Consider the following 24235-nt stretch of genomic DNA (forward strand, 5'->3'; position numbering starts at 1 on the left):
TCAGCAAGTGGTTAAAGTGACATTAAACACTGGTTTAAAAAAATATATTCTACACAAGTAGGTATTCTTAAAGTGATTGTAAAGTCTCGTTTTTTTTTTTTTTAAACCACTTCCATACAGGGCACTTATACACCTTCCTGCCCAGACCAATATCAGCTTTTCAGTGCTAATTAAATAAAAAAAGACCAAAAATTTTGAAAAAAAAAAATAAAAGTTTTGCTTTTGTTTCTGTTAAAAAATTTTGTAAATAAATAAGTTTTCTCTTTCACTGATGGACACTGATAAGGCGGCACCGACGATGGGCACTGATGGATGGCACCGATATGCAGCACTGATGGGCATTGATAGGCGGCACTGATGGGCACTCATGGGTGGCACTGGTGGGCACTGATAGTCGACACTGATGGGCACTGAAAGGCTGCAAAGATGGGTTCTTATGGGTGGCACTGATAGGCGGCACTGCTGGGCACTGATACGTGGCACTGATAGGCATCCCTGGTGGCACTGGCAGTGGTAGGCATTGTGAGTGGGCACTGATTTGCAGCTGCCTGGACACAGATTAGTATTTCCCTGGGGGTCTGGGGGGCTTCCCTGGTGGTCCTGGGCGGATTCCCTGGTGGTCTTGGCGGATTCCCTGGTGGTCCTGGGTAGGATCCGAGGGGGGGTTGTGCTAATCAATCAGCATAGACCCCCCGTCAGGAGAGCAGCTGATCGGCTCTCCTCTACTTGCGTCTGTCAGACGCAAATGAGGAAAAGCCGATCTCTGGCTCTTCCTATTTACATCGTGATCAGCCATGATTGGACACGGACTCCGTCAGAGACTCTTTACCTAGATCGGTGTTGCGGGGTGTCAGACTGACACCCCGCAAAAACTATCGCCGCGATGCGTGCCCCCGGGGGCGCGCAGCAGTTCAATATCCTGCGGACGTCATATGACACCCAGTCAGGGTATTGAAACCACTTTGCCGCCGTCATTCTGCTATATGGCGGGCGGCAAGTGGTTAAACAACAAACATGTTATACTTACCTCCACTGTGCAGTTGGTTTTGCACAGAGCCTGGATCCTCCTCATCTCGGGTCCCTCTTCGCTGCTACTAGCCTCTCCCTCCTTTGAGTGCCCCTCAGCCAGCAGCTTGCCACAGGGGGCACCCAAGCCGAGTCAGAGCTTTGTGTATCCATTCAGACACAGAGCCCCAACCTGGCCACGCCCACTCTCTCCCCTGATTGGCTGACTAACTTTGATTGACAGCCATAGGAGACAATGGCGATGCTGCTCTGTCTCAGCCAAACAGGAGTGTCCTGGATGGCTGAGGGGATCATGGACATCGCTGGAGAGAGATGGGGCTCAGGTAAGTAACTGGTGGGTGCTGGGGGGGCTGCTACACACAGAGGTTTTTTTTATCTTAATGCATAGAATGCATTAAGATCAAAAACCTTCTGCCTTTACAACTCCTTTAACGCTAAAGCCGCGTACACACGAGCGGAATGTCCAACAGAAATTGTCTGACGGAAGCTCTTCATCGTCTATTCCGACCGTGTGTATGTCTCGTCTGACTGAAACGGAACATGTTCTAAATATTTCTGATGGAACCAATTCCTATCGGGAAACCCGCTAGTCTGATGTTCCGACAGGCCAAAAATGACGCATGCTGTGAAGCAAGTACGAGACGGAAGCTATTGGCTACTGCACTTCCTTTTGCCAGTCCCGTTGTACGTGTTGTACGTCACCGCGTTCTAGACGGTCGGACTTTGGCGTGACCGTGTGTAGGCAAGACCGCTTAAGCGGGATTCCGTCGGAGTTTCATCAGAGAAACCTTCGGCGTTTATTCCGACGGCAAAACCTGTCGTGTGTACGCAGCATAAAAGAGTATCTTTTTTTCTGCTGATGGAGAATATGTTTGGTCTCCATGATCCCACTGTATGCAGGAATATAGCCACCTTCTCTTGGTTGCTCTGAGATGGACTAGGGACTATGGGAAGTGTAGCGTGCATACAGCAGTGCACATGGCAACAGCTAAAACACTACTTTTTTTTTTTAAACAGAAGTGAGGTGGGAAAAGGAGAGGTGTGGGGGATGACAGGGAATGTTATAAGGAGGCAGAAAAACACAGTAAGAAACAATTTATTGGAAAATAGACTATAGGGCCATTAAGTAGTGGATGTGTATGTCTTTGAAAAATTAGGATATCATTTAGTGGAACTTTAATTAAAAGTTTCATATAAACAACAGATAAGTGAATTAATATAGAAAAATCACACCTGATTACTTAATCTAGTTTGGAATAACACAGTCACCATTAATTAGTTAATATTAGCTAAATAAATTCGACCCGGCTGTTATGATGACGCGCACACACACACACGCACACAAAAAAAAAACACACATATTGGTTGTATGGTTTACTGCATGGCATTTTGTAGTGCACAATATTTTGTGTCACCTTAGGCCGTACATTCCAACTTTTTAAAATCCCAGATTTGGAACCATTAACCTTATCCCAATTTCTCCAAAAAAGGACATCCTATTTCGACCATATTTGTACAATGTTTACTTCTGAAAGACCAGTCCCAAATCTACTAAAAAGGTCACTGTCATAAGAAGAACTGCTATTTTCCCTATTACACCATAAAAAACTTTCTGAAAGGGAGGAACAAAATTGGTGGCCACCATCCACCTAATGAATACCCAATCAGATTTCTCTTTACCATAGTTTGACCAAAGAAAGGTTATTTCTCATTGGATGCTTGTTTCCCTTTTCAGAAAACTATTTGTCTTATTAAATAAGATTTTTTGTAAAAAAAAGAAAAACAGAAATTAAAATTAATACCTTACAATGTAATTTTAAAATAAATACTTGACACAGCTAAAAGTATTTTTTCTGGAAATACCTTAAATAAATAATAGAGCTCCTCTAAGTCAGCAGAACTGAATTTGACATCCTGCAACACAACTCGAACCTGTAGGGAAAAAAATCATGTTTTTTATACATTTTTGCCATGTTAAATTTCTAATCAGTAAGAGACTTTTCCTAATTAGTGCTTGCAGCAATTTTGCAGAAAGAAAAATGATCTTGTTTTATTATGTTTTCTGCTAATCTGCACTAAATGTCCTGTTTCTTCCAAAGCAGTTTAAAGGACAAGTTCACCTTTAGTAATACGTTACATGTTACACCTGTATTTAGGGTGTAACATGTACATGTTACCAAAGAGGATCTGCCTGCGCCCCTCCGATCCCCTCCTATGACAGTGGGTTGGGGATTCTCTGCATCATTCATTTACAAGTGATCTGTGAATGCATGAACTACAACTACCATCTTCTACCGTGGCAGATAGATTGTAGTCAATGAGCACTCTCACAATTCATCTTCCTGGTTCCTTTTGTTTGACTGACTAGGGTAGGCAGATAAGTAATTAGTGAGGAAAATAGAAAGACGTATGTATGTTTAGCTATAAAGGGATTGCACTGGCCTAAAACAGTAAAAACACCTAATGTCCATCAAACTGAATCGAAGGAAAACTTTTTACCCAAAGTTCATTCACACTTGGTTGGACTCGCACGCGTTTTCCTTCGATTAAGTTTGATGGACATTAGGAGTTTTCACTGTTTTGTACATTATTTCTGTTTTGCAGGTGCCAAACACTGGATCTTAGCATAATATTGTACTGTTATTTTATTGTTTGCACAATCATTTAGCGCTGTACTTTATCCCACTTTCCCTTACACAATTTGTCCAACTGTAGTGTCAGCAGCGTAGCGTATTGGGTGGCGCAGTCATTTTCTATTTTTTGTATATATATATATATATATATATATATATATATATATATATATATATATATATATACACACACACACATACACACACACATACTTACATACATATTAAAACAAAATTACTATCAATCCTTAAATAAACTTCAATATCTCCAGAACGAAAATCATGTAAGAATTTATAAAAAAAAAGGTTCTAAAATATTTACAACACACATAGAAGACCTGAGTGTTTTGTTAAACCTGGACCTTTAAACTTTAAAGTGCATCTATGAGTTTATGAACACATCACCTAATTACATTTTTTACCACAAATGTACAAAGCTCTTTATTACTTGTGCTAAGCATATACAGTACATACCACATTTTGTTTAGTTGTCATTTCTAAAGTCTGGATGACATATAGGCAGTTTCTGGTGCGCATGCTTTCTACATCCTCATAACGAATAGCTCCAAACCTCTACAAAAGTAAAAAATGTTTACCACTGGTCAAAACCATGCTGTTAATGGCAGGTTCATACCTTAATAAATGTATCAACAATGACATTTGTTCGCCAATAAATTGAAGAAAACATACCTCGTGAGACTCCCTAATAAGGTCTGTGATATCCACTTTGCCTTTTCGTTCACAGGCAGAAGATGCTTGCTGCACAGATGAAGGAAGAGGGCTGTCCTTGTTGATAACATTATCAAAAAACCTGCAGAAAATTGAATGTTATTTTCATAAGCAATCTTACTTATAATATTCAAAAATTCTAAATCAGCTCAATGACTTCACCCGAGGCATTTCACATTCAGTTCAAAACTGTAAAATGATGTTCCAACACTCACCATGGCTTAATAAAAACCACCACTAGGTGGGTATGGGAAGAAGAAAAAAAATATAGGACCATATCAAGTAAGTGCCTGTGTGCAGTGGTCACTCCCCTGGCTCTTCCCCTGTTCAGTAGAGCACTGCCCCTGCCCTACTCCATCTCTGGTCAACCAGCAAGGTATGCAAATCAGCATAAGAAGAGGAGGAGAGGAAATGGCACAGAAAGGTAGCTAGCTAGAGGCAAGTGACAAATGGACATGGGGAGATACCAACTAAATACAAAGAGCTGGGCATGGGGAATGAATGATCTTCAGGTTCGCAATTAGAAATGCTATATAGCAAGCAGCACGATCCAGGAATTCGTAGATTTAGGAAGGGGAGGTAATCAAGGGGCCTCAGCTCTCCAGAAGACAAGAAGCTCCAACACTGATTGGCTAGGCAGGGCCTGCCACAAACGCACACAATGCATGATTTCTCTTTGCGGAGAGTTTTGAGAGTCCCCACCCCGGTCCCCTCCACTCCCACTCAGGAACCAGTGCAATCCAGTAAGGCTTCCAACAGGATCCCCAAGGCTGCCATCAGAAATGATGGGCTGAGGTCCCGTATGATTCTAAACAGAGGCCAACCAGATACAGCCTTGGCTCCCATGCAGACCTGATGATACTCTCACACAGGCAGCAACAATAAGAAAAGAAAGAATGACTGCTAAACACTAGAAAAAAAAAACACTTTGGACACAGAGAGCAACTAAAAGCTGTTCCTTCTGTACAATATAGATGTTGATATAAATACATGCGCTCAGTGAAGAGGCACCCAATTCAAATGTTAAGTTGAGGGGGTTAAGTAATGAAAGGCCACATGTATAAAAACAATTAACACCCAACTCCAAGAAACCTACAAACCCTCCCTTTCAGTGGGGCTGTACCCAGACTATAAAGGGTAACTACTTGTATATGTTTGGGGGCCGCGAAAATACGTTTTAATTACCTGGTTTGCCAGATGACAATTTCCAATGCTTTGGCACTTGACTGCCCCTCGATGTCCCTACATTGGTCTTGATGACATCAGAGGACCTTAGACTGTGGGAGAATAGGGAAGAGGCTGTGGGGACTGCTCTAGAAACACATTGGAACCTAAAGAAGCGGAGGATGGGGCAACTAAAAGCGCTTTACAATGTCACTAGACCTTAATGAGCAGTTTACCCTTACAGTATGGCATCAGCCCACTGCAAGGGAGGATTTTTGGGCTTCCTTGAGTTTAGCTTTAAAAGTAAGGCTCTCTGGGCTATAATTTACTTACCCTTTTCTATGACAATAGGTGAACATATTCTTCTATTTTGCTTTGGTACATTAAGCTTTTTATGTCATATTGTCTATACTGTATTCTTTTGAAAGCACTATACACACAAAAAAAAATATTTTTATTTCTGTTTGCATTCCACTTTCAAAGATCTTCCTACACTTTCTTTTCAGTCACCACACAGAATCCCCACAGTGAGGCAACTTTAAGAACAACCAGATAAGAGCATTTAGGTTTGGTTCATATGAATGCATTGCAGGAACATGTGTATTACTTGCATTTGTGTGATGCAATTCTATTACATCAATGCATCTTGCTGACAGACATGCACTGCAGCCCAGCAATGCTATAATTTGTACTGCGGTGTCACACCAGAAAAGCGGGTCCGTGTCATTGTCGATGAGGTATGCTGCAAGGCCATTCATTTTGGCTGTATAATGCACCACACAATAGTGTGAAAAAATAAATAACAAACTACATTAATGTGTGTGCATTAACACAATTATCCGAGCCTTAAAGCGGTTGTAAAGGCTGAAGGTTTTTACCCAATACATTCTCTGTATTCAGGTAAAAACCTTCTATCTGTATTAAGGTATTAACCTTCCAGCCCCACCAAATACTTACCCGAGCCTGATCTCGATCCAGCGCTGTGCCCAGCGGTGCTGCTCTCTCTCCTCACTGGATTTAGTGACAGCAGTGGGAGCCATTGGCACCTGCTGCTGTAAATTAAATCCAGTGATGGTGGGAGCGGGGCCAAGCTGAACTGTGTGTCACTAGACACACAGTGCATGGCTTGGGAGCAAGCCCGCATGAGTGCCTCCATAGGAAGTGACACACAGGAAAAGAGGAGGAGCCGAGAGCACCGCTGGGGAATCCCAGAAGAGGAGGATCAGGGCTGCTCTGTGCAAAACCACTGCACAGAGCAGGTAGATATGACATGTTTATTATTTAAAAAAAAAAAACAAAAACACTTTACAATCACTTTAAGAAAAATGCTCCATTTTAATGGCCAACAAGTATTTAGCAGCCACGTTCACACCAACTTTAAAAAGTATTTAAACTCAAATACAAAATAGTTATATATTATATTTTACAAGTCCTGAGGTGGCTGCATTAGTTTTCTTTTTTCAGGCTTTTTTTAATTTATTTTCACCTGGTAAACCCGCAAACAGGATATCCATCCTTCTATGCCTAAACTCATTTCTTCATTGCATCTATGGAAGGGGGTTATCGCCCCAGGTGGACTCCAAACATGTGTGCCTTTGTACCTCTTTACAAAAGAAAAAGAAGAATGGTTGTACCTTCTGTAAACCTGCCAGCCCCACGTCGTCGTAGGAGCCTGCAGGAAAATTTTAGATCCAATCAGATGCAATCACTGTATGGGTATTTTGACAGATTGTGGGCCCTGCTGTCAAAATACAATAGCCACAGCAGGAGATTTGTTCATTCGCATTATAGAGTGTGGCAGTTCATTTTTTTCATTCAGACTGCAGGCTGAATGAAAAAAAAAAAACACCCAGCACCATCAGCGTATGGCCAGCTTAAGCCTGAAAAATTAAAATTCATGCCCACATCCACAAGGACTGCTATGCTGCAATATATTAACATTTTTGTCATTCGCTTTAGATATGCTTTAAGCATTTATAATAATGATTTATGACATTCATACCGATTAAGTATAGTGACAGCCTCCGCATCATCTTTACAGACCAGCAGCTTGTCGATGTTAAAGTGCAGAACAGTCAGCCCCAGCTGAAGGATGGCTTTGATCCCATCATAAAAGAAACAGTCCACCACATTGACAGCACTCTCAATAGGTAGAACACTAATAAACAGGGTAAGAAACCATGAGAGGGACACAGATGAGAAAAAGGTCATGTCCATCATGTGATCAGTCAACTGGGGCAAATAATCCCTGATAAGTTCTTCAAATACTGCCTGATCCACCAAGGCACCTAGATAATAACGAACATTTGTTAATACTAGTTAAGAAAACAAAAGTAATAAAAACAGATACAACTTTACTTATATGTTAGTATTGTCATACACTTAACACAAACCTCACTAAAGTAAATCTGGAAGACTAAATGTTATGAAGTGGCTACAATAATATACATAAAAAACACATGTTACATGTGCATGTAATGTAACCTGTGAAAATGGCTGACGCAGGCATGTAAGCATCAGTCTTACAGATTTGTTACATGTTACATTACCCACGAAAAGGAAAAAAGGAATTCTGACTTAAAGAATATGTAAAGGTTCGTTTAAAAAAAACAAAAAACAAACATATCATACTTACCTCCTCCGTGCAGTTGGTCTTGCACAGAGTGGCCCTGATCCTCCTCTTCTGGGGTCCCTCAGCGGCACTCCTGGCTCCTCCTCTTCTCGAGTGCCCAGTTGGAGAGCCGCTCTCCCTTGGGGCACTCGTGCGGGCGCGCTCCTGTGTCCTGCTGCTGCGTCCATTGACATAGACAGCGGGACTCGTCCCCACCCCCGTGCTCACTGGATTTGATTGAGAGCAGCAAGAGCAAATGGCTGCACTGCTGTCAATCTATCCAATCAGGACACAAGACACCAGCTGGAGCTGATGTGCTTGTCTCCATCGCTGGAAAGACCAGGTTCAGGTCAAGTAAAAGGGGGGCTCTGGGGGGCTGCTGCATTACAGGAGGTTTTCACCTTAATGCATAGAATGCATTAAGGTGAAAAACCTTGAGTGTTTACAACCCCTTTAACCGTAAATTCAATTTCTTGTACAATACAGGGGGAAAGAGGAAATGGGATATATTCGTGTTTGGACTGCCAACATCCTAAACATACAAAAGGTTTGTACACCTGTGGTCTCACAGAGTGGGGTAAGGTTATAGGTGTACACCCAGGGGGCATGTTCTAAAGCTTTGCCAGTTTCCAATCACCTGACGGTAGCAGCCTATAAACCAGGGTCTATGAATATAAAGCCTATATCCATTATTGTACAAAAGGTTTGTACACCTAAACCGTAGTGCAGGATTGGAGCAGCCCCCTTGGACTTTTTAGGCAGAAATGGTCATAAAATTTTTTTTATAGAAAGGCAACATAATGCCACTTTTATTAATACAAAACATAAAAACTTGTTTATATATAGACATAGATAACAAGGCAAACTATGTAAAACACACAGTACACAATTAGAAAAAATGGTGTTACATCAAAACATATTTGTCAAACCCAACAAAAGGCAAGTATGCCCTGTGCTGCCAGAGACGAGCTGTGGTCAGTCAATAGGGATTTCTTGCGTATAGCCCAACATGTTTAGGAATGAACAATGTGTATTCCTTCACCAGGGAAGATTATGTCTGGGTGACTTTAATTCTCATTGTCTGCAATGTAAACATAGTCGCATGATAATCACACTGTAAAACACGATGTGAACATAGCAAGCAATATAAGATTTTAAATGTGGTATATAATATATGTGACCATTCTAATACTCACATGATTATCCACAGTACAAAAAAAAAAGAAAACACAAGGAATAAAATCAATGGGGACTCCCAAAGTGACTGAAGCAGTCCACAGAGTAGATGGGTGGGCGTGTATCCCAGGATGAGCAAGCTGCAAACATCCACAAGAAACGCCTTGTAGGCTACACCAGCCAAAAAGGTATCAATATCTAAAGCAAAAAGAGCAATTCGAAGAGCTTATTAACACATGCTTGCTAAACTTAAATATCAGCAGACAGGGTGAATGTTGCATAGAAATAAGATAGGGGAATCAGGTATCTCATCATCCCACCATAGAGTACATTACCTTTCAACACACCAATGCAGATAACCACACCATGGCAGCAATGCTCAGAGACATGCCTGTCAGATGTGTCTGCTTATATAGGCAGTATTCCTCAGGGAGAGCTAATAAGCCATGGGGAGGAGGTGCTGGAACCCTGACATTAAAGACACCGCCAATCAGGGTGGCTCAGGACAAGGCGGTTCTCTGATGCAAGGGTGCGTGGTGCAGCCCTGCCCATCGAGCGGGATAACGTCACGCATCAGAGCGTAAAGAATTCCCCAGCAGCGTCAAGACGTGGTGGGGGTGGGAGCCCCCCCCACGCAAAAAGGCCATGTAGACAGCAGGAAATGCAAACCACCAGCGCCGTCCACTGGGCACAAGCCTGTGGAGTCTACCCGCAGAAGTGTAAGCAGAAGACTCCACAGGGGACACGCACATCGCCCTCTAGCGGATCCGCGGGCCACGACAGTCACAGTGGGCAATAAATGATTCAAAAACCACAATGGAGAAACATACAAGAACAAAAAACAGGGATCGCTTAAACAAAAATTATATACATAGGAAAAAGCAAACAGGGAAAGGAAGAAAAAATATAAAATATAATGGGAAAGAAAATAGCCAAGGATAATGGAGTACCAGGGACAAGCAGATCTAAAATTAAAGATTAATTATTAAAGAATTCTGTATATGGTATTATATTTAGCATGGGGGTTACAGGATGGCATGGCATAGGGGCACACAGCAATGTCGCAAAGCATTAATTCCTCTGGAGTTCAAGACTCTCAATACCAGAAATTAGAAGTTCAACTCGCATCCCCCTGACACAAAACCAGGGAGGAAGGGCTTGAAGCTATATGCCTCATTCAAGCCTGGTGGCAGGGCGGCCTTGCGGTTGAACATCCATCTAAGTTCACATTGTAGAAGTTGCTTATTGAGGTCGCCACCTCTGTGGCTAGGATGTAGGCGATCCAAGGCCAGAAAATGTACCTTGGGTATAGACGCTTATAGTTTTCCTGACATAGTAACATCCACAGTCGCAAGAGAGTAGATATACCATGGTGGGGGTCCTGCAATTTACATGTTTAGGATGAAAAGTGTGCCCATTGGGTAACTAAATATTTTTGCGTCTGTCCATATATCGACAGTAGGCACCTCCCCCTGCAGGGGAAAGTTTTACAAGTCACCTCTTGAGGCCCTATAATATTCACTTGATACCAGCTTGCCGCCCACAGAGGGGACCCTCCTATAGGCGACAACTGGTACCTCCGACACAAAAGGAGCAAGCAAAGGACCCATAACAAGCAGATGCCAATACTTGTTTAGGCTACATCTAATTTGTTTGTATTATGTAGAGTAGGTACTGATAACACGTGTTGTGTCATCATTTACAAGTTGTTTAGGGGTGGAAAGCAATTCTCGATGAGCTAGCTTAATTGTTTTCTGATACGCCTTTTTGGGGGGAGGACTTGGAGCATCCTCGCTCAAGGAGTCTGGTCCTCAGGACATCAGCTTTCTTTTGAAATCTGATATTGTCTAAACAATTACGGCAAGCCCTTAGGTACTGGCTGTAAGGGATAGATGCCATCAATGGCTTGGGGTGGAAGCTCGAGGCGTGCAATAGCGAGTTACCCGCCGTGGGTTTGCGGTAAAGCTCGCTAGATAAACTGCCGTTGATTTGCTTTTGAATGGATACATCCAAGAAAGCGAAATTGAAATCATTGGTATTGATAAATACATATAGAAGATGGTTCGAATCATCCCAGAATATGAGAAGGTCGTCTATGTAACGATGCCATGCTATAACATGGCTCATGTACATAGACAGCGTGTCGCCTGCCAACAACTGACGTTCCCACTCCCCCAGGTACAAGTTGGTGTAGGATGGGGCACAGCAGGTCCCCATAACCACGCCCTGTACCTGGAGGAAGTGGGAGCCGTTGAAGGAAAGCATATTGTGTTGAAGTATGAACTCCAGTGACATCAATATGAATTCATTGTATTGGGGTTCATATTGATTAGATTGAAAAAAGAACATGGCGTATCACTGCGAGGCCCTTACCATGAGGAATTGTGCAATACAAAGCCTCAACGTCTATAGCCACTAGTTGTGTGTTGTCACTGATATTGATATCTTGAAGGATCTGTAATAAGTGAATAGTATCACGTACATACGATGGTATACATAACACAAATGGTTTTAAATGGATTATAAACTACACGGCTGAGCTTTACCGTAAGGTTGCCACATCCACATACGATTGGTCTAGCGGGAGGGTTCTTAGAGTGTTTATGTAGCTTTGGTAGCGCATAAAAGGTGGCTTCCCTAGGGAAATCAATGCAAATTAATTCCCAGATTTGTTTCAAGATAATATTTAAGTAAAAAGCTTCATCAACCATAAGGTAGAATTCCTTAGTAAACTTAGCGAACACCAAATTTGAGATAGGGTGATACCATTCAAGATTGTAAAGTATTCTTGTGCACATTTTAGTATACTGGGCATTGTCCATAACCACAACATTGCCACCCTTGTCAGAGGGTTTAATGACAATGTCGTGGTTACGAGCCAAAGCATCCAGGGCCATTTTCTCATCAATACTCAAATTAGAGCATGATTTGGAATGATCCTTCAATTTTTGGATATCAGCAGATACCATTTTTAGAAAGGTAGCTTCATTGGTATTGGAGCTGGGTGAAGGGTATAAACTGGATTATCCATCCTGAAATGCCATTTTATCTCTCTGAAACTTTTTGTCCTTTCTGATAAGGATATCTTTATTGAATTTTTCCAAGTGACTTTTAAGTTGAACCTCAAAATCAGCATAGAGATTTGGGTTTGCAGAGGTGTAATTTGGTTTTGTATTTTCTTCATTTTAACATCTAAATCAGCTATATGTTTTCAATATTCCCCAATCAGCAAGGACATCATGGTTTCAGAGCATTGTTTGAGATTATTTTCCCAAGCATTTTTAAACATGGGATCAATATTATCAAATGAGGGAAATATTTGGACCGTAAGTCCAAAGGGATTCAAATTTTCAGATATATAATGCTCAAATGATTTTATATGTCAATGTAAAAGATTTTTTTCTCTAAAATTTGGCTTATATATAATGTAAAAAACCAAATGCAATTTCAGATTCAAGACATTCTTTTTACTCAAATTCGGTTTGAAGTGTCGACATAAAAGGTAGTCCATTATGAGTGAAATCACTTTCTTGGATGTATCCATTCAAAAACAAATCAACGACAGTTTATCTAGCGAGCTTTACTGCAAACCCACGGCAGGTAACTCGCTATTGCACGCCTCGAGCTTCCACCCCAAGCCATTGATGGCATCTATCCCTTACAGCCAGTACTTAAGGGCTCGCCGTAATTGTTTAGACAATATCAGATTTCAAAAGGAAGCCAATGTCCTGAGGACCAGACTCCTTAAGCGAGGACACTCCAAGTCCTCCCTCAAAATGGCGTATCAGAAAACAATTAAGCTATCTTGTCGAGAATTGCTTTCCACCCCTAAAAAACTTGTAAATGATGACACAATACGTGTCATCGCTACCTACTCTACACAATACATACAAATTAGACGTATCCTAAACAAGTATTGGCATCTGCTTGTTATGGATCCTTTGTTTGCTCCTTTTGTGTCGGAGGTACCAGCTGTTGTCTACAGGAGAGCCCCCTCTGTGGATGACAAGCTGGTATCAAGTGAATATAGCGCTTGCAAATGAAACCATGTGAGTGGAAACATATGATCAATTGAGCAAAAACTTAGGTGCACAAGTACTTTTTGCCTCCCACATTGCTTTTATATATATTTTGTATCCTATTTTGTGATCACTTTTATATTTTTCATCTTGCATGTCGCTGTAAGATTTTTCTATGCTTGATTAACCACTTCCCGCCCGCACACGTCATATGACGTCCTGGGCTTTGGGCGGGTATATCTGAATGATGCCTGTAGTTAGACATCATTCAGATATTGCCGTTTTCAGCTGGCGAATATCTACACCATAGGAATGATCATAGCGGCCGTTCCGCCGCTTGATCGTTCCTATGGGAGGCGAGAGGGGACACCCCGCCCTCCCGTGCTTGCTTCGACTCACCGTTACGATCGGTGAGGCGGAGAGCGGATCCGCCGGCGCCGGATGTAGATCATAGAGCTTTCCCGCGGACCAGATGGTCACCGGAGTCTCTATGATCATCGGAGGCCGGGCGCGATGTTATGACGTCACGCCCGGCCTCTCCATTCAAAAAAATGGCTGGGAAGCGGTGATCGTTTTATTTATTTTTTTTAGGCTTCCCAGACTAGTGGCGAGATATGGGGTCTTATTGACCCCATATCTCACTATTAAGAGGACCTGTTATGTTATATTCCTATTACAAGGGATGTTTACATTCCTTGTAATAGGAATAAAAGTGATCAAAAATGTTTTTTTTTTCAAAAAAGTGTCAAAATAAAAAAAAAACAAAATATAATTATCAATAAAAAAAAAAAAAAAAAAAAAAAAAATTTAAAGCGCTGTTGTCCCCATGTGCTCGCACGTAGAAGCGAACGCATACGTAAGTCCCGCCCACATATGAAAACGGTGTTCAAACCATACATGTGAGGTATCGCCACGAACGTTGGAGCAAGAGCAATCATTTTGTCACTAGACCTCCTCTGTAACTCAAAACACGTAACCAGTAAAAAAATTTCAAGCGTCGCCTATGGGGATTTTTAAGTACCGAACATTGGCGCCATTCTACGAGCGTGTGCAATTTTGAAGCGTGACATGTTAGCTATCTATTTACTCGGCGTAACTTCATCTTTCACAATATGCAAAAACATTGGGCTAAGTTTACGGTTTTGTTTTTTTTAAAACACAAAGCTGTTTTTTTCCCCAAAAAAAACACGCTCGAAAAATTCCTGCGCAAATACCGTGTGAGATAAAAAGTTGTACCAACCGCCATTGTATTCTCTGGGGTCTTTGCTAAAAAAACATATATAATGTTTGGGGGTTCTATGTAATTTTCTAGCAAAAAAATGATGATTTTTACATGTAGGAGAGAAATGTCAGAATTGGCCTGGTAAGGAAGTGGTTAAACCATATTTGGTTGACCTGCACCATATGGAGCACGTTTTTCCTTTTCATTTTATATTTGGGCCCTGTTGATTATTCATCTACCATCATCCCTCGGATTGACCTGGATCTAACTGACTGTCGGGTGTCCGTTGCTGTTCGGCCTCACGATTTGGAGCCGTATACTGTTCATCGTATCCAGCGTGGCACCTCCAGGAACCAAGGATTATGAGCTTGTTTGACTCACTGCTGTACGGTATGTGTGTCCACCATAGCTGGTAAGAGTACCCTACCTCTTATCTGTGAATTTTGTTGAAAGTGTCCATAGGTATACCAACTGGTCCATCTGGATTGTATATCAACAAGCTTATCTGGAAACGGGGGAAAAAGAACTCTTTCCACTTCTCATGCACCTGTTTTCTGGACTGTGTCTGACATCCTATTGTGTCTTACTAGCACAATTTGTGCTTGAATTTTTTTCACAATTTCACATTATTATATTTTTGTGCATAGATTGTGTTTATATTTATCCGTATTTCATGAGTGTTGGCTATTTTCTATTATCAGTACTTGTATTTATGTGCACCTAAGTTTTTGGTCACTTGATCATATGTTTACACTCACATGGTTTCATTTGCGAGCACTACACATAATTTTTGGATATTGCTTTGAACTTTGTTTGAGCGTTAGCTGCTCTAATATTGTTTTCATTCCTGGTTTAGTGAAATATTGTTCCTCTTCCTTTTCAAGTGAATATAGGGTTTCAAGAGGTGACATGTAAAACTTTTGGCACTTTCCCCTGCGGGGGATCTGCCTACTGTCCATATATGGACAGACGCAAAAATATTTGGTTACTCAATGGGCACACTTTTCACCCTAAACATTATGTAAATTGCAGGATCCCCAGCGTGGTATATCTACTCTCTTGCGACTCGATGTTACTAGGTCGGGAAAACTATAAATTAATTCTGGAAACGCATATATCAACATATATTAAATATACTATAAAGAAGGAGAAGCGTTCAAATCAAAAAGGGTAAAAGACCAGATAAAAGTACCATCATCCCAAATGACTATTGCAATAATATTATAAATGAGGTAGAGAGCGGTCGCAGTTAGCTGCCTCTGTCGACCTGCATCTCAATACCCCATAACAGGGACAACAACCCCTAAAGAGGGGGAAGGGGGGGGACTATTGCGGTACTAATAAAGTGAAAATTACAGTACACAAAGGTAGAGAAAGAGGGCAATAAGGTAGTATAAAAATTCCATTTTAATAGAAAACATAATTAAAAAATTGTAACAATATCACATAACAGTTGTAATTTAAAAATGGAAGCAGTCAATACAACCAATTGGATTACAACCCATAGTGTTAGTAGACACAAATAGAGCTTGAATTCTCGACCGGTTTCGCGGTTTTACCGCTTCCTCAGGAGAGCAATATCTGTAGTGCAACATATAATAATTGTAATGAGTATAGCACACAGAAAAAAATTTTTTTTTTTTTTTTTTTTTTCTCATAATAACATTATTAATGCAGCACAAATATTTAGAGAAAATGTTACACAATTATGTACAATTAGGTAGAAAAAGAATGAGCTCACCTGTTCTACGGCTCCCGGTGGGGGTCGGGGGCGGGGGAGGGAGAGTGGGGGGGAGGAGGGGAAGGAGGGATGGGGAAGAAGGGAGTGGGGGGGGGGGAAATGGAGGGGGGGGAGGGGGGGGAGGGGGGGGGGAAGCAGTAGGGTAAATAAAGTGGAACAGGCGGAAAGTTAGGAAAGGATTGCACACAGAGTATAAAAATGGCACTCACCCCTAGGGTACTGATGTGTTGAAACACATGGGTTTAAGATACAATTTTTAAGGTAAACAGCAAAAGGGCCAGCAGCTATTAGACGATAACAAGGATCCCCCAGAACGGCTGTGATAGGGATGTACACTGGTAGCGATTACCATGACAACTGTAACAGTAATGGTCATGGGATTAAAAGCAGGGTATACTAAATAAGGGTAAAATGTGCAGGAAGGAAATCTACCTGCAAGCAGGGCAGGTGGGGGAGGGGGGGGGGGGGGCGGCAGCACTTACCAGCAATAGGGGTCCTAAATGCATCCTCATCCAGGGGCTGTAGGCTCACATAGCGGCCATGAATGGCCGCTATAAGAGCACCCCAACCCGGAAGTCAGGGACGGCGTGGGAGGCGGTCCCTGACGTCACCGGGTCTGCCCGTCCGCACTGCGCAGGTGCAGTGTGACGTGCTACTGCGCAAGCGCGCGCTCCAGTAAAGGGGAATCAAGTTCCCAAACAAAGAGACGCAAGCAGCTTTACGGCTGCCAGGGCGAGCATGTGTCCGCCGCCCAGAGGAGACCGAAGGCATAGCAGAGCCACAGGGAACCAACGGGGAAGGTCATTCTTCTTACACAGCAAACAAGTACAGAAGTGTGGTACACAGTGAATATATAAAAGGAAAAAATGTAAAAATTATACAGTTAAACAACAAACAGTCAGTAATAACAATCCAGAGAGGTTAGCCTACAGTGGACAGATATCATGGCAATGTTGGAACCCAATAGTACGAAATCAGGGAGGGGGGGGGGGGGGGGGGGAGAAGGGAAAGGAAGAGGGGGAAAAAAAAAAAAAAAAAAAAGGGGGGAGGGGGAAAAAAGAGGGGGGGGGGGAAAGGAAGAAAAGGGGAGAGAGGGGGGGGAAGGGGGGGGAAAAAAGGGGAAAAGGGGAAAGAAGAAAGAAAGGGAAAGGAAGGGGGGGGGGGGAGGGGGAAAGGGAAGGGGATGTGAGGACCAGGGACACATGAGGACCTCATAAAAAGGGCCTATAGGACACAGATTCATTTAGACCGGGGGGAACAGTGGCGTTGAGTCGCTCAATCCACAGGGATTCTCTCTGGAGTATTGAGCGATCCCAATCGCCACCCCTGGGGTTGGGTTTAACGACCTCCAGTACTAGGAATTTCACCACAGAATTGTTAAATCTATGGTGTAGGCCGATATGTCGGCCGATAGTTGTTAGTTTGCCATTTTCTGAGTCATACAAGTGGTCCCCAATTCTCTGCCTGAGTTCCCTAATCGTTTTGCCCACATAAAAGGCTTTGCAGACACAGTTCATGAGGTAAACTACCCCTCTTGTACTGCAATCGGCGTAGGTCCGTGGGACCAGAATCTCGCCGTTGGGTAAAGTCACGGTTCTGCTTTCAGAGATCCAGGGGCACCTGGGGCACTCTCCACATTGGAAGGTACCGTTTGGACCATTCCTGGTAGATCTGGTGGGGTTATAGTGGCTGGCAGTTAATTGGTCACGTAGGGACCGTGCTCTGCGAAAGACCATTTCCGGTGTATGTCTAACGTATTTGGTTAATATATGATGGTCAGCCAACAGGTGCCAATGTTTTATTAAAATGTTACGGAGTATACTGTGGTGTGCAGAATAAGTCGTGATCAGTTTTACAGTTTCTGAGGGGGAAGAAGGTTTATTATTTTTAGAGTTTTTGAAAAGTAAGGAATTCCGTGGGCGTGCTAGGGACTTGTTAAATGCTTTACGCAAGTTGGTGGAAGAATAACCTCGTTGTAAAAGACGTTCGCGTAATGCTTTAGCTTGGCGTAAGAAATCGCTGTGGTGTGTGCAATTCCTGCGTAGCCGCAAATATTGGGCATACGGAATACTCCGTACCAAAGAGTTTGGGTGGGCACTAGTGGCAAACAACAGAGTGTTTCCAGCTGTGGGTTTCCTATAAAGGTCGGTGCCCAGCGTTCCATCGGGTTGTTTAATGATGAGTAGGTCGAGGAAGGGGATTTGCTCAGGTTCAATTTTAAAGGTAAATTTAAGATTAAGGTCATTATTATCCAACAAATGTAAAAATTGTAATAGTTTGGCCCTGGGACCAGTCCACACCAGGAACAGGTCATCGATAAAACGGTACCAAAGGAGAATATTATCCAAAAATTCTGCATATTGGTCGTGGGCATGGATGTGTCGCTCCCAGCCGCCTAAATATAGGTTTGCATAGGCTGGGGCACATGACGTCCCCATTGCGACACCTTGTATTTGTAAGAATAATTGATCATTGAAAACAAAATGGTTTTTGGTTAGTATGAAATACAACAGTGTCAGTATGAACTGGTTCAAGGGCCAAGTAGTCATATCTTGTTCGGCCAAGAAGGAACCAGCCATCCGTACACCCTGCTCGTGGGGGATACTAGAGTACAGGGCCTCAATATCAACAGCCACGAGCAGGGCGTCCGGAGGGATCTGGATTCCCTCAAGGCGCTGCAGTAAGTCAGTAGTGTCCCTAATATAGGACGGGAGGCTGCGAACGTGAGGCATCAAAAAAGCATCAACGAACTTGCTCGCATTGTCCGTTAGGGAGCCTATCCCAGACACTATGGGTCTTCCCGGTGGAAAGCGTGCCACTTTGTGGGTCTTGGGTAGGGAATAAAAGGTAGGTGTGCAGGGAAATTTGGGGACCAGGAACTCCAAGGTGTCTTTGTCAATGAGGCCTATAATATAGGCCTCAGTGCAAAGAGCCCGGAGTTCCTGTGCAAAGGAAGATATATAGGAAGGAGGGATGGGTCTGTACCATTGTTTGTTGTTGAGGATAGCAAGGCACATGGCTTCATATTGGTGATTAGTCATCAGGACAATGTTGCCGCCCTTGTCTGATTGTTTAATTACAACATCGGAACGTTGCTGCAGAGATCGAAGAGCTCGAATCTGACTGGGGTCAAGGTTTGAAGGATAGTCGGGCCATTTTTGTTTCTTGAGGTCACTGATAGTGGCACGCAAGAAAGCCCAGATCTCGGGGCAGGTATTGAGATCGGGGAATCTCCGGGATCGTAAGCGGAAAGGCTTGATTGGAGGGGTTGGTTTAGTGATCATTAAGGAACCAGATGTGTTAGGTGCAGGGAGGGTCGATGGGGATATGCCTGCTCCACATGTACTTGAAGGGGCCACATCGGGGACCCCCGGGTCTTGTGAGGACCCGGGGTCTCCGGTGTCGCCTTCCTCGTACAGGAGCATCAGGTCGTGAAGCGCCCTAAACTCCTCCATGGAGAAGCCCTTGGTGCGCTCCGCGAGCTCACGCTCCAGTCCTAGGTTGACGCGATCCTTATCATAGATGAATTTAAATGTTAAATTGCGTGCAAACAGATACAAATCTTTAATTGTTTCAGTGACCTTGAGTGCATCAAGAGGACAAAATCCCAGACCTAATTGTAACAGCGAGATCTCCTCGCTACTGAAAGAAAAAGGGGTAAGGTTTATGACGTTGTGGTCGGTGTGATCTGGGGGGGAAGGTTTTGTTGGGACAGTGAGGGTTTTAGGACGTACGCATCCAGATTGCTCTGTTGTTTTTTCAGATCTAAAAAAATCGCATCCTCATTAATTTTCGTGTATTTATTAGTCAGTAAGGTAGAGTTGAGAATTTTGGGGATTGTGCCATGCAACGTAGAGTGACCAGTGGCCCCTTCTACGGGGATATTAGTATCATGTGGGGTTTGAGTGGAGGGTGTTTGAGTGGGTCTTGGGCCTTTAGGGCCTTTTTTATCTTTTTTGGGGTTTGTTGGTGGGGTGTTGCCCCCGAAACGAAGTCTCTTGCGTGAAGAATTAAGTGCAGAAGAAGTGTTGGGTTGGGTGGTGCTAAGGGAGGATACAGTGGAGGATAGAGATGAATCTGATTCGATGTCAGTAGTATAGTTCCTATCTTACCATCCTATTTATCCATTCAGAGGCTGTGTAGTCATCCCCTGTGTCCGCCACGGGGGGAATCGGTTGAGGCCGTGTACACCCACCGGGAGCCGTAGAACGGGTGAGCTCATTCTTTTTCTACCTAATTGTACATAATTGTGTAACATTTTCTCTAAATATTTGTGCTGCATTAATAATGTTATTATGAGAAAAAAAAATTTTTTTCTGTGTGCTATACTCATTACAATTATTATATGTTGCACTACAGATATTGCTCTCCTGAGGAAGCGGTAAAACCGCGAAACCGGTCGAGAATTCAAGCTCTATTTGTGTCTACTAACACTATGGGTTGTAATCCAATTGGTTGTATTGACTGCTTCCATTTTTAAATTACAACTGTTATGTGATATTGTTACAATTTTTTAATTATGTTTTCTATTAAAATGGAATTTTTATACTACCTTATTGCCCACTTTCTCTACCTTTGTGTACTGTAATTTTCACTTTATTAGTACCGCAATAGTCCCCCCCCTTCCCCCTCTTTAGGGGTTGTTGTCCCTGTTATGGGGTATTGAGATGCAGGTCGACAGAGGCAGCTAACTGCGACCGCTCTCTACCTCATTTATAATATTATTGCAATAGTCATTTGGGATGATGGTACTTTTATCTGGTCTTTTACCCTTTTTGATTTGAACGCTTCTCCTTCTTTATAGTATACATAGGGTGGATAACACACCCACACTTTTTGTGCCCCTGGGTGAACAGCAACACCCATCGACACACATGTAGTAGCGTCTTTATCTATTCAATTGTATTTGTCTAACTCTTACTGCTTGTGATTTCTAGCTTTGACATCCGGTCAGTTCAACACTTGCTAGGGGGCGCCGCTGGTGGTCAGGTACATTATGGATGTTTTAGGCACAGATTGGTCAGGCTTTATGTCCAATATCAAAACTGCATGCTTAAATGAACATAAAATTGATGATGATATTTCAACATTTTTTACACGAATGTCCAAACTCCTTAAACGTAAATCACATCTACACTGGCATATTGAATACTTTAAACTCTATGTGAGTGAAAGAATTTGTCCCCTAGGCTTAAGGGGCCAGATCTTCCCCACTCTTAAAGACCCGTCAGTGGATTTTAAAAAAACATGGGAGGATATCCTAACTAAAAACAGTCTTGAGCTAATCGGACTATTGATTACCCAATATACCCTTGATATGACCTCACTTGATAGTGACATCGAACGACTCAATATCGAATACTCCCACCTGACTGAGAATACGGGTTTCAAAACCAAGTGGAAAGAACTTAGAGAACGCTTGGAAATTATGAATAAAGATATTATCATCAAAAAACAGATCAAATTTGGGAAGGACAAAGCTGCCTTCACCGAGGGCCTGGCCTACCACTGGCCAGGGAGAGGCCGGGGTAGACGAGGCCCTCCCCGAACTAATAGGAACTATACTACTGACATCGAATCAGATTCATCTCTATCCTCCACTGTATCCTCCCTTAGCACCACCCAACCCAACACTTCTTCTGCACTTAATTCTTCACGCAAGAGACTTCGTTTCGGGGGCAACACCCCACCAACAAACCCCAAAAAAGATAAAAAAGGCCCTAAAGGCCCAAGACCCACTCAAACACCCTCCACTCAAACCCCACATGATACTAATATCCCCGTAGAAGGGGCCACTGGTCACTCTACGTTGCATGGCACAATCCCCAAAATTCTCAACTCTACCTTACTGACTAATAAATACACGAAAATTAATGAGGATGCGATTTTTTTAGATCTGAAAAAACAACAGAGCAATCTGGATGCGTACGTCCTAAAACCCTCACTGTCCCAACAAAACCTCCCCCCCCAGATCACACCGACCACAACGTCATAAACCTTACCCCTTTTTCTTTCAGTAGCGAGGAGATCTCGCTGTTACAATTAGGTCTGGGATTTTGTCCTCTTGATGCACTCAAGGTCACTGAAACAATTAAAGATTTGTATCTGTTTGCACGCAATTTAACATTTAAATTCATCTATGATAAGGATCGCGTCAACCTAGGACTGGAGCGTGAGCTCGCGGAGCGCACCAAGGGCTTCTCCATGGAGGAGTTTAGGGCGCTTCGCGACCTGATGCTCCTGTACGAGGAAGGCGACACCGGAGACCCCGGGTCCTCACAAGACCCGGGGGTCCCCGATGTGGCCCCTTCAAGTACATGTGGAGCAGGCATATCCCCATCGACCCTCCCTGCACCTAACACATCTGGTTCCTTAATGATCACTAAACCAACCCCTCCAATCAAGCCTTTCCGCTTACGATCCCGGAGATTCCCCGATCTCAATACCTGCCCCGAGATCTGGGCTTTCTTGCGTGCCACTATCAGTGACCTCAAGAAACAAAAATGGCCCGACTATCCTTCAAACCTTGACCCCAGTCAGATTCGAGCTCTTCGATCTCTGCAGCAACGTTCCGATGTTGTAATTAAACAATCAGACAAGGGCGGCAACATTGTCCTGATGACTAATCACCAATATGAAGCCATGTGCCTTGCTATCCTCAACAACAAACAATGGTACAGACCCATCCCTCCTTCCTATATATCTTCCTTTGCACAGGAACTCCGGGCTCTTTGCACTGAGGCCTATATTATAGGCCTCATTGACAAAGACACCTTGGAGTTCCTGGTCCCCAAATTTCCCTGCACACCTACCTTTTATTCCCTACCCAAGACCCACAAAGTGGCACGCTTTCCACCGGGAAGACCCATAGTGTCTGGGATAGGCTCCCTAACGGACAATGCGAGCAAGTTCGTTGATGCTTTTTTGATGCCTCACGTTCGCAGCCTCCCGTCCTATATTAGGGACACTACTGACTTACTGCAGCGCCTTGAGGGAATCCAGATCCCTCCGGACGCCCTGCTCGTGGCTGTTGATATTGAGGCCCTGTACTCTAGTATCCCCCACGAGCAGGGTGTACGGATGGCTGGTTCCTTCTTGGCCGAACAAGATATGACTACTTGGCCCTTGAACCAGTTCATACTGACACTGTTGTATTTCATACTAACCAAAAACCATTTTGTTTTCAATGATCAATTATTCTTACAAATACAAGGTGTCGCAATGGGGACGTCATGTGCCCCAGCCTATGCAAACCTATATTTAGGCGGCTGGGAGCGACACATCCATGCCCACGACCAATATGCAGAATTTTTGGATAATATTCTCCTTTGGTACCGTTTTATCGATGACCTGTTCCTGGTGTGGACTGGTCCCAGGGCCAAACTATTACAATTTTTACATTTGTTGGATAATAATGACCTTAATCTTAAATTTACCTTTAAAATTGAACCTGAGCAAATCCCCTTCCTCGACCTACTCATCATTAAACAACCCGATGGAACGCTGGGCACCGACCTTTATAGGAAACCCACAGCTGGAAACACTCTGTTGTTTGCCACTAGTGCCCACCCAAACTCTTTGGTACGGAGTATTCCGTATGCCCAATATTTGCGGCTACGCAGGAATTGCACACACCACAGCGATTTCTTACGCCAAGCTAAAGCATTACGCGAACGTCTTTTACAACGAGGTTATTCTTCCACCAACTTGCGTAAAGCATTTAACAAGTCCCTAGCACGCCCACAGAATTCCTTACTTTTCAAAAACTCTAAAAATAATAAACCTTCTTCCCCCTCAGAAACTGTAAAACTGATCACGACTTATTCTGCACACCACAGTATACTCCGTAACATTTTAATAAAACATTGGCACCTGTTGGCTGACCATCATATATTAACCAAATACGTTAGACAT

At 43.1% G+C, this 24235-nt stretch overlaps 1 protein-coding gene across 1 annotated transcript in view; it reads right to left on the minus strand.

Annotated features, from left to right (window-relative positions):
- Positions 1–24235, minus strand: part of TBC1D8B (TBC1 domain family member 8B) — a 167827-nt gene that overhangs the window by 22370 nt on the left and 121222 nt on the right. Inside the window, exons 12-15 of the mRNA XM_073599294.1 lie at positions 7555–7840; positions 4350–4470; positions 4134–4232; positions 2890–2958 (exon numbers count right to left, since the gene is read on the minus strand). Of these exons, the coding sequence (XP_073455395.1) occupies positions 2890–2958; positions 4134–4232; positions 4350–4470; positions 7555–7840 (575 nt within the window). The remainder of the gene's footprint in view (positions 1–2889; positions 2959–4133; positions 4233–4349; positions 4471–7554; positions 7841–24235) is intronic.

The sequence above is a fragment of the Aquarana catesbeiana genome, linkage group LG09, assembly GCF_042186555.1.
Source record: "Aquarana catesbeiana isolate 2022-GZ linkage group LG09, ASM4218655v1, whole genome shotgun sequence".
Lineage (NCBI taxonomy): Eukaryota > Metazoa > Chordata > Amphibia > Anura > Ranidae > Aquarana > Aquarana catesbeiana.